Source organism: Colletotrichum karsti (assembly GCF_011947395.1).
Source record: "Colletotrichum karsti strain CkLH20 chromosome Unknown Scaffold2, whole genome shotgun sequence".
Taxonomy (NCBI): domain Eukaryota; kingdom Fungi; phylum Ascomycota; class Sordariomycetes; order Glomerellales; family Glomerellaceae; genus Colletotrichum; species Colletotrichum karsti.
Window position 1 is genome coordinate 47,820 of NW_024065902.1, and position 11,287 is coordinate 59,106.

The 11,287-nt window shown below is 50.4% G+C and overlaps 3 protein-coding genes across 3 annotated transcripts; 2 read left to right on the forward strand and 1 right to left on the reverse strand.

Annotated features, from left to right (window-relative positions):
• Positions 1–2,808: 2,808 nt before the first annotated feature.
• CkaCkLH20_00562 (duf300 domain-containing protein) lies at positions 2,809–4,217 on the forward strand (the record flags this gene model as incomplete). The annotated part of the gene is made up of 5 exons (XM_038883282.1): positions 2,809–2,987; positions 3,047–3,186; positions 3,462–3,532; positions 3,585–3,737; positions 3,795–4,217. The coding sequence occupies 5 exons, from the start codon at positions 2,809–2,811 to the stop codon at positions 4,215–4,217; spliced, it is 966 nt and encodes a 321-aa protein (XP_038750877.1).
• Positions 4,218–4,953: 736 nt separating this feature from the next.
• CkaCkLH20_00563 (uncharacterized protein) lies at positions 4,954–5,481 on the forward strand (the record flags this gene model as incomplete). Its single annotated transcript, XM_038883283.1, has 4 exons — positions 4,954–4,997; positions 5,060–5,264; positions 5,327–5,374; positions 5,428–5,481. The coding sequence occupies 4 exons, from the start codon at positions 4,954–4,956 to the stop codon at positions 5,479–5,481; spliced, it is 351 nt and encodes a 116-aa protein (XP_038750878.1).
• Positions 5,482–9,532: 4,051 nt separating this feature from the next.
• On the reverse strand, positions 9,533–11,059 carry CkaCkLH20_00564 (uncharacterized protein; the record flags this gene model as incomplete). Its single annotated transcript, XM_038883284.1, has 1 exon — positions 9,533–11,059. The coding sequence occupies one exon, from the start codon at positions 11,057–11,059 to the stop codon at positions 9,533–9,535; it is 1,527 nt and encodes a 508-aa protein (XP_038750879.1).
• Between the last annotated feature and the right edge of the window lie 228 nt (positions 11,060–11,287).

Here is an 11,287-nt window from a genome sequence, read left to right on the forward strand (position 1 = left end):
CACTGCATTCGGGGCGCGAGAGCACGAGAGCACGAGAGCGCCGAAAACCAACCATCTCTGCCCGAGACGACGTATCCGTCCCTACATGTACGGATTCCCTCGCCTGCTGTCGACTCTGATTCCCAGCTGACGGGACATTCGATGGACAGTTCATCGTGCCTCGAGGTGGGCAACCACTACGTTGCGTGTACTGCATGCCGTTAATGCATTGCTGCGGCGCCCACACACGCATCCCATCTCAACGGCTGCGAGGCGGCTCCAAGACAACCCCGCCAACAGCAAGCCATCCCTCCGTAATCTCAGAACAATGAGGCGGTTCGCCCACGCGATTGGGATCCAGCTCCCCGGCTGATTTCCAGGGCCCTGCTGGTTATCTTCGGCGTTGGCTCAAACAGTCTGTCCTTTATTCGCTCTCTCGTCAGCCACATGCTTCGTCACTCTGCGCCCTCGCACCAAAATTCTGGTTACACCGCATTCGCCGGCCCGAGCATACTCATCCCTTCGTCTCCCGAGCCCACGGACACCGCCGATGGTCCGGACGATCTGGATCCCCGTCCGACATGAACCCAGAGAAAATACTCTTCCCCGACCTTCAAACAAGGTTACCCGCACGGAACGTGTCGGTGTGACAAGCGCATTGCCGACCAGTAGAGTTGACCTTGTTTGTTTGTCGTGCAGTTAGTGGGACCGCTGCAATATTCAGAGCATCGCTGATGGGCTCGCCTAAGATCCGCCGGCGGCAACATGCATCGGCCCCGGACACCGAGTATTCTCCACCCAAGGTAACTCAATCTAGCTTTCATTCCGATACAAACTGTCCGACGGGAGTACTCTGGTATAAACAGATTGAACGTCAGCAAGCAATCTGACATACAGTTGGTCATTGTAGTTTGACTTCACGTCAGAATTTATAAGGGAGTTGGAAGCGTAGTCGCTAGCGGCAGCCCCGCTTCTCATGATGATCATCACTGTTGGCGGTTCCAAGTCGACGAACTGGAGCTTATCAGGACAGAGTTCTATGCTCTCTGAATATCTGTGACGCATGTGTTATCGATGGGTATAGTGAGATTTTGATTTGTTTCATTGGAAGACAGCACGGGCTAGAGTGCTAGTATCGTGATAAACATACTCTGGATCTTGTATTGGTAAACCGCTGTAAAGGTCATTCAGAGCCGGGCACCAGTTCATCTTAATAGTGCAGTTCTGAATAACCTCTTGAAAATAAATAAAAGAAAAGGCTGCTCCAGTGTAACTCGCGGGGAATCGGAATCTTCAGGGCCCGAAGCATGATCTATCGAGGCGTCTGGTAGAAGACTATCAATGAGACCTCTCCCAGAGCATGAAAAGCTTGTAACAGTGCGCGTAAAATCTTGAGAATCATTCCCACGAAAGACGAGATGTTTACCACCCCGTTACTATGAATGACCTCAACCACCACCAAGGTCGTGGGAACCTAGTGACATTGGCGTGCCCGGCAACCATAAGTTGGGGTTTCTGTCAGATCTTACTGCTTTCAGCAGAGGGAAGTATTCGGTTCTTTCGCTATAAATATACTCAATATAAGACTGCGCTTTTTCATATTATAAAATCAAAAGTCGTGATTTGACCAAATGAGCACGAAAACACATAACCATAACGTGTCTCATTATAAAACGTCGCCGTCTCACCTCACTACGTATCCCATCATGAATGTTATAGAGTTATGTAGTAGGGATTGCGTTATGATAGCGAGTCTACGGGCATCTCAGCCACAGAGGGCTCCAGAGCAACACGAAGACACTTGAGTCTTTATGCTACATCGACCAGGCCACGTAATCGTCTCGGAAACGACTTTATTTCAAAATTTCCAGAACTAGACGTCTCTCCAAAATCGCCGCGCACAACCACAAATCAAGATCTTGGATGAACGAGCCAAACTCGTACCGTAATGGTATATGTAGCCAAGCTCACTAGCAAAAGATAAAACTCTAGGCAGCTAATGTCATCCCAAATCTAAATGGCACATCGACGGGTTCTGACTCGTGTTCAGCTGCCATTGCCACTCAGTATGCCTAACGGCTATTTGAAACGACTCAGATCCGTAGGTTCCTGCGTCTTTAGAAAGGTTCAGCTGATCAGGCATTTTGAGTCTCCTGTCGATCATCTTTCACAGCTTTACGATGCTAGTCTTTTAGTGCCGAGTATAGTCTGTCAAAATATGGTACAGCCATTCCATCTGCGTAAGCTGATCAAGTCGACATCCGTCTACGTACAAGTTATCAATCCTCCGACTTCCTTTGCAAATTTGACATACGCACGTAGATCCTCCCGCAGAACCTGAAGAAGGACAGCGACTCCAGAGTTTAAATGTTAACCATAATCTATTGAGGGAAGGGATTTCAGTGGTAGCGTAACGTCGTATATATCGAATCTCTCGTATTCTGTTTCCCCGGCCTAAGCCTCCTTCGTATCTCGCAACGAATCCGAGCTGCTTCATCCACTTATCTCAGCCCACTAGCCTATGTTGTCACACTCCGCTGGATGAATCGAACGCGCGGGACAAGCCAGACACTCTCCGCGGTGACGGGGGCTGTGTTCTTGGCGAACGGCCCGCACCCTGTCGTGGGGGTTCGCAAGTGCCGAAGCATGTTTTCTGGGGCGGCGACGGAGTTCGGGGACTAATCTCAGATGCGTGGATATAATAACGTAGAGTATTCTGTGTTTTAGAGGCGTTCTTGATTTACATCTGTCATCGTTTTCTCATCAACTGCAAGGCGTCTGTTTACACCAAATCAGGGTGTTGCTATTAGTATTTGCAAGTCTTTTGTCATGTGTCCCGACTCTGGACTCAATGTCCCCATCTCGGACAAACCCATCGTCGGAGCCTTGACCTTCCAAGGCTTCTTGACTCTCGCCGGTGGCATTCTCATGATGACTTCGTGCTCAATGTCATTCTACCAAATATTTCGCCATGCCACCAACTACACCAAGCCTGGAGAACAACGCCAGTGAGTTGTCTCAACGGTTCGCGCGGGCTCCAACGGCAGCACTGATACATGTCGAACAGAATCATCCGGATATGTCTACTCGTCCCGATCTACAGCATCTCGGCGTTCCTCTCGATCGTCTTTTACAAGAAACACGTCTATCTAAGCGGCATATACCTGACATACGAAGCTTGCGCGCTGGTCGCCTTCTACGCTCTCTGTTGCGAATACTGCGAGACGGACCGTCACAAATTAGCCATATCGTGGGACGAAGATGGTTTGAAGAAATGGTTCTTCACGAAGCCGTTTGCGTCGTGTATACCGTCGGCCAGGGGGACGTATTATGCTCAGCCAAAGGAAAACCACGGATGGGGGAGATTCAATGCAAGTTCACTTTCACCACAACGTTGTTTGAAATAATTCGCTGACCTGTGCTGCAGAGATGCTGGCTTTGCATTTATCAGTACCCCTTCGTCAAGCTGCTTGTGACCATAGCAACGTACGTCACGGAATCCATGGGCGTGCTGTGCTCCGAAGAGGGTGGGACGAAGTACGCTGATTTCTGGGTAAGCTTGCTATTGATCTTCAACTGAATGGCAGCGTTCTGACTTGAAGTAGCTGAGTACAGTAATCTCGGTGGCTACGCTGATCACAGCCATGCACTGCCTGTTTCAGTTTTACTACCAGTCCATGGAACATCTAGAGCCTCACAAGCCCGTGTTGAAGTTCATGGCTATCAAGATCGTAGTGTTCCTCACGTTGATGCAGGACGTAAGTCATGAGACAGCGCATTCATCTTTGCCAGGCACAGAGCTAACATCGCTGCAGTACATCCTGGACGCAATCGTAGGAAAAGACGATCAACCCCTCGGTCCGACCGACGCCATATCATACCCTTCACTCTCCATCGGGGTTCCGAATCTGCTTCTCTGCCTCGAAATCTTCGGCATCGGAATCCTTCACTTATACGCATACCCGTGGTCGCCATATGTTCTGCCTACCAGTTCCGGGGTGGTTGTTTCGGAGGGTCACAGCGTTGAACCCGACTCCGGGGACTCCGGAGCAAAAGGTGGACCCACCATGGTGGACATTCTGCCGGAGGCCGGCGTGGGTTACAGCCAGGGCGGATTCCTGGGCTGGACGGCCTACCTCGACGCCCTCAACTTCTCGGACTTCGCGATTGCCTTGTACAATGGGGTCTTCTGGGTTTTCATGCGGTACCCGGAGCAAGATACGAGGGGCAGGAAGTGAGTCTCATGACCTTGGACGGCGTCTCCTGCGGCAAGTTGCGTGCCTGGGTTTGGGGTTTTTGCAAAGTCAACGGACGTGGAAAATCAGGAGGGAGACGGAGTAAATTCGCCCGGGAGCATTACAGCAAGCATCATCATGTACATCTACAGTACCATTGTGGCTCGTACGGAAGAATCCGACAACCTGGGACGACACCCCTGGCCATGTTCTCCATCCTTCATCCCCCGGTCCGCACCTTGCAGGGTCTTATCGTGTGCTAGACAGCTCATCGGGGACAGGCCTTACACAGGAAAACACGATGCCTGACTTGTCATAGAATTGATCTATCAAACTTACTAGTATGACCCTGTATCACACGACTCAGAGCCTACCACGAGCAGCCTCTTCCTGCACGTGTTCAGCAAGGGCTATCAGCCTCAACACCAGCTGACATCCGGTGATCTTCAAACACTGCTCTAATTAAGGATATTTCACTTGATTTCTGCGAGTAAGTTGCTCAAGAGTCGGTAAGTGATAGATTAAACCTTTCCAGATGTGGAATGCGAATATCCCGGTGGAGATGAGCTTGTTATTGTCCTTAACCTCATGAAGCGTACGAAATCTAGCTCGATAAGTCACTCTCGAAACCTATTTAAACCCCAAGTTTTCGCTGAACGAGTTCTCAAGCTTCTTCACTTCAATTCATCTTGTCTCACTTCTACTTCAATACTTCTTATCTTCCACAGTTCCCGTCACCATGCAGCTGACCTCCATCCTCACTTTCGCGGCTCTGGCCGCCAGGTACGTCATCCCCAACCTGTTCTCGCGACTCTTCATCGTGAGACCGCTGACACAGAAACCAGTGCCACAGCTCGTCTGCACAGCTCCGCCGTGTGCGTCAACGCCGCGAAGACCGGAAGCACAGGCAACGGCACCCCCTGGGGCCTTGGCTACGGCTCCTACACCGACTACGAGCTCGATCTCGAGGCCACCAAGTGCGCCTGCGGCTACTACCGCAACCGTAACACCGGTAACAAGCAGTGGGACAAGTGCCCTGACTGCACCTTTGTACGGCGGTCCCTTCCTTGCCGAGATGTGGAGGGTATGTTCGCTGACATGGGGCGACCTAGGACGGTCTTCAATGCAACTCTGCCGGATGGCACATTGGCGGCGACGAGGTGAGTGCTAAGCTTTTGGGGGTGAGACTTACAGGGCTGACGAGGGATTCCAGATGAACCACTACTGCCGCAAGTACTGTGGTGCCGAGGGCAACGACGGCAACTGAGTTGATAGGGCTTTGCTTGGGATGCCCTGGCCAACTGGTGTTCATCTGAGGGCGAGGAATGATCTATTTCAGTTCGCATCGTATATAATTACTTCAGACGATTGAATAAAGTCTACTTGTACATCACTGATGTTGCTGCTCTTTGGGAATGCTGTGCCCCTGATATATCTGTTCCTGCTCTTTCAAGCCTGCCAAACTCATTAATGCATGATCAACCACGCCACACATCATGAATCTTCGATCTTGCTCACCTATGTTTACCCATATGCTTGATAAAGAGCCTGTGGAGGACGCGGCAGTTTGAGGTTTTGGAGCACTGTTGGGAGTCAGTCGGTCGACACTTCCCCAGCCGAGAGTTTTGCTGCCGGAGTCATGACTTCGTGGGCTACCCTTCAGTAGTCCCGACCCAAGATCCTTGAGATTGCGGACTTTTTAACCTTAAAAGCACGAACGGGAAACATCCACCCGCGATATGCATGGACCCTGAAAGGATCTCTAGGCGATCTCAATTACATCGACCAATGGGTCCGAGACTAAGCTACCATTTGTGACAGGAGACTGTCCTGGGAATGACTCGATCACCGAGTGACATAGAACTCGTGGGCCACTCTTTACAGATATGGGCTTGCCTGCTTCCCTGGTCTGCGAAGCTAGGCTTGAATCACGATTAGAATTACTTCATTGAACCGTTGGCTGTAAAATAAAACCAGGATTGGGAAGTGCGTGTAGGAATGAGAATGTCTTGAGGATTTGAGCCGGCTGGTTGACCACACCTGCGGCGTGTTCCACTGTCACGCAGAAGATGAATCTGCTATTATTAGAATTCAAGTGAAGGGCTCAGAGATTCGCTATAACCGCGACCTGCCCTACAAAGTCCGCCAACAAACGTCTACCTACATGAGAAACGGGGGAACTGCCAATTCTCAACAATACGTGCCGTCTACATGCATTTAATTTATTGATGACATGATGTTGGCATTAATTGCAACATGGGTTGACAACAGGGGTTCAAGATACCAGAACTCAATGACCCACTTCAAAACCTTTTCCCCCAGCGACATCTCCTACGCAGTGAAACGCAGAAGACTGTTTTTCTTCTTGCTATTGAAAACACCATAACCAGCAGAAACCACGTCTCGAAAGAATGAGATTCATGAGAAAAGCAACACTGATGTTGACATCGATTCTACGTGGTCTGATGACATGACAGTGACCGAGGGACCCCGGGAGCCTTGCATAATATGATACTTCTGTTGGTCGCCGGTTGAAAATAACGCCAATCAAGTAGAGGGAGCGGATAATCCTTTCGATTCCAAGACGGCGCAGTTTCCGAACACAGCTTCAGTCCTGCGGCGTAAACGAAAGTCCCTAAGCTCAGCCCCCAAACCTCAGAATTGACTTGGCCCTCAAAATCAGGTCATTGCCCAAGTTCAATGAACAAAACCAAACTGCAAAGACTGTCCTTGTTTGGTTTTGTTTGACTGAGAATACATTGTTCTTTCTGGTCTTTTAAACAACATCATTGAACACCTGGTTACTCTTGTGTTGGCGAATGACTTCCGCCCCGTGAAGACCACTTGTGTGTACATCGTCATCGGCAGGATACGCACCTGTCTCACCTGCGGGTCATGATGGACGTCCGATACCGCAGCGATAATACAGCCGCGCAGCTCAAGCGCAAACCAGTTCAGTCCAGCCGTGCCATCACGAATGCAGATGACGAACCACAGCCACCTGCCAACCATGCGAGCGAACCTCTTCTCTACGAACACGAGTTGCATACTCAACAGGATCCAGTCAGACGCAATTCTACGACTCAAGTACCAGTGTCCAACGTTGAGGATGCCCTAAGTCGTACGGACAGTAGCGATCATACCTCGAACACGGCTCAGGCTCAACAAACGATATCAGAAAAGCCTACCAATGGTGACAAGCCGCCGAACCAAGGAGGAGGAAAGAACTCTATATGGCTTATTGTCAACGGTTGGTGGCAAGAGATTCTTTGCTGCCTTCTTGGCTTAGCATCTCTTGTTGCGCTGGTATTGATACTGAGAAAGTATGATGGACAACCTTTGCCAAACTGGTCTTCGGGGATCACTCTCAACACCGTCATCGCTTTCCTATCGACAATTGCCCGGACCGCCTTCATCGTCCCAGTTACCGAAGGCCTTGCCCAGGCGAAGTGGACTTGGTTCAAGAAAAAGCCGCGCCCACTGGAAGACTTCGAGGCTTTCGACCAAGCTTCAAGAGGGCCATGGGGCAGCCTCAATCTTTTGGCGCGGACTAAAGGATGGTAATGTTGTTCAAGTCCTAGGCATGTGGAAGTACGGCTAATGCGACAGCAGGCTTATTGGAATCCTGGCAGCGCTTTTGCTAAGCTCTACCATTGCGACCTCAACCCTCACCCAGTCCGCAGTTACATATCCCTCGAGAGAAAGGTCCAGTGACAACAATGCGGGCGCGGCTGCTTGGAAAGTTGATCAAGATTGGGCATTCAACATCGGCGAGATTGGGCTTTGTAAGCTATTCCCGAGAGAATATGCTTTTCCTCTGAGGCGACGTTAACGCTGATGGATCTGCAGTGAACAGACCGGTTTACACCAGAGGAATCGCACAAGGCCTAAATATGTTGCCAACTGAAAGCCTTCCGTTTCGACAGCCAGAGTGCCAGGCGGCAAACTGCACGTGGCCGGCGTTCAGCACACTTGCTGTGTGCCACAAGGCAACAAGTAAGTCTCAACTCTAATACATCGACAAAGACTCGAATGTATTAGTTGATTACCTTTCGCCAGTTCTGTGCTAACGGGACTTGACCTTCTGGATAGATGTGACCCATCTTCTACAAAAGACATCCGGGGGGAGAGATGTCGATCCCGTCTACAGCTTGCCGAACAAGGTTTCAATGACACTGGCAAGAGCCATGGCCCGATACACTTATGCGGAAACGGCCGTACTTAGTTCAGGTGACAGTATCTCTCACGAAGACCTAGGAACAGCCAGGATCTGGACTTACTTTGGCATTCACTGGCTGCCTGCCTACTCCAACTACCCCCAAGCCACGGAAGTCAGCTTCCACTGGTGCGTTAATACGTACAAGGCTTCGGTGACAAACAACAGGCTTTCCGTGGAGAAAGTGGCGTCTCACGCAGAAGGATCATCTGACTAAAACAAAGCATTCGAGTTCCTTATGTCACCAAGTGACGGGAATACGAAGTATTACTTCCCCCGGGGAGCCTTTTCAGATGTTCTGAACACAGTGCTGTCGGGCGACGGCTCTAAAATGTCAGACCAACCCTTTCGTGGGACATCCAGCGCAGCCTTACACATTCAAGCAGCGATAGACATCAACCAAACGTACTTTGAAGACGCACAACAGATCGTTCAAGGACTTTCTCTCGCAGCAGCGTCACAACAGTCGTGGTGGGACGCCGTTGATGGCACAGCGAGGAATGTTGCCACTGGACTCACAAATTCGTAAGTAGCCCCAGAGCACAAGTCTTGATACAAGGCCGTTCGAGATGTGCTGACATGTCTTGAAACCAGGCTTCTTGAAAAAGAAGCAAATGTACAGGGAACTGTCAAAGAATGGGAAACCTATGTCCAAGTTCGCTGGCCTTGGCTGGCGCTTCTGTCGAGTCAAATCTTACTGTCTCTCATCCTCCTGGTTGCTGTCATTGTGGAGACATGGCAGGCCGATATGGATATTATTAAGACTTCTACTTTACCTGCACTTTTCGCCATCAGCGGAGACGAGAAAATGAAATTGGAAAGTCGAATTGCGGAAGGAGAGAAGTTGCTAGGAAAGAATGAGGCCGTGTATGTGCCAAAGAGCATCGGAGGGGCGTTGCATAACAAGGCTGGAAAATGGATGCTTGCAAGCATCTGATGATTTGAGCTCAGTTATTAGGCATATAGCTGGTATTATTGGTCTCACAATTGTACAAAGACGACTACTGCATTTTGTGATTGTTTACTCAGTCTTGTACAAAATCATTAAACAACATTTTGCAGATGAATGCTCGCGTTATCGATCCAGTATTTCCATTCATGATCACTCCTCCCACGACTTCAACCGTTCAAGCTTGTCCATATTCCCTCTCCAAAGATCATCTTCATCGGCATCGATGCCATACTTCGCGCCTTCGCCAACCACTTCTTCGTCAATGCCTCCGACCTCCTTCAAGCGTGGAAGACGCTCTGCCTTCTTCTCCATGAACTCATTGACGTGCGCATCGACGTCGAGGTTGTCTCCCTTTCGATAGCCATAAAGACAAAAATGCTCCAAGTTAACAGGCAGTGCATCGATCATTCGGAAAGGCGGTTGTTCGGTGAGTGTTTTCGTGTAAGGTGGTGTTGAGGCACTCTTGCTAGGTCCCACGATAGCCTGAACGTTGATGCTCAAATGAGTGAGCTGGTCGAAGTCGTGAAAGGAACCGATGGTGTAGCCGTACTTCCTTGTGTCAGGGAGTTCGTTCGAGAAGAGAGGTCCTGTTGCGAATGACTCGGCTATCCGGAAGTATTCATCCTCCCGAACGGAGCGCATACTCACTCCTTCTACATCGTAGTCTTCATCGACGTCTTGATCGACCATCTCATCTTCTTCCTCAGGCTCGCGGGCGTAAATGCCGTGCTCGAGATCCAGATCAATAACGCGAAGAGTGTCCTTCTGGTCCAGCAGGCACTTTCCGAGCGTCTTCAGTTGGACCAATGGGCTTCCTCCATCCCCTGACCACAGGCCGCCCATGGACACAACGACCTCTTCCAAACCCTTAGGAGTTCGAAGAAGCGTTCCCAACACGCCACCTGAAATATCTGTGTGTCTGGCCTGGATGCGCTTGAACGACGGTGATGATGACTTCGGCGGGAAAACCTGGAGGTCAATTTGGTATTCTGCGGTTCCGTCCACAACGTAGTTTCTGAATTTTGGTAGACGATGGAAGTAGTGAAGATGGGCTAGGTACTCCAGCCTGAAGTAGTTGCGTTCGTCGTCATGCCACGACAAGTCCAGTACCTCGACAGTTTCCAGGCTCTGGAACGCCCGATGTTCAGCTGGAATGAGGCCATAATTGGATTTCTTCAAATATTCCTCCAGAAGGGGCCTCCAACTAATGCCGCCGCCGACGTAGAGATGGTTGATGTTCCTGGCGTAGGAAATCAGGAGTATTGAGGCGACCTCGGCGTAAAGATTGTTGTGTTTCGCGAATCCTTTAGGTGAATCGGGCTTCTGACCAAGTAGATGGGCCTTTTTCCACGCCAAAGTTCGCAGCATGACCTGTGTAGCCTTGTCGCTAAGGCCAAGCTTTCGTACGCGATCTTCAAGAAGGCCATGGGCTGTTTCGTCTACGGGTTTGACTGGTTCGTCGAGAGGGGCATTCGGATCCCCCATAAAGCAAGAGATGAATTTGGGCCAGCCATCGGGATCAAGGGCAAGCTCTGTGAGATGAGATGCGGAGGCGGGGTTGACGGCGTAGAACGCCAGCAGAGGGTAGGTCGCTTCGATCTGGTCCCGGCCTTTGCAAAGCTTCACGAGAGGTGAGAGTGGCGGCGATGACCACGACGTGATGATTGGGGGGCTCATATCGAAGGAGGGATGGAAATCAGAGTGCAAATCTAAGACGGCCTGGGGTGAGTCTTGTTGAGTTGCAGAAGTTGAAGCGGTGATGAGGATTAAACAGAGCGAGGAGAGCAACAAGCCTCGTTTTATGGGGCAGCGAAAGAACATCGTGGTTGACCAGAACTAGTTTAGCTTAGGCAGCCGTGGCCAGGGAGAAGTGACAATGGGGTTGACGTCGCTTGCTGAGATTGT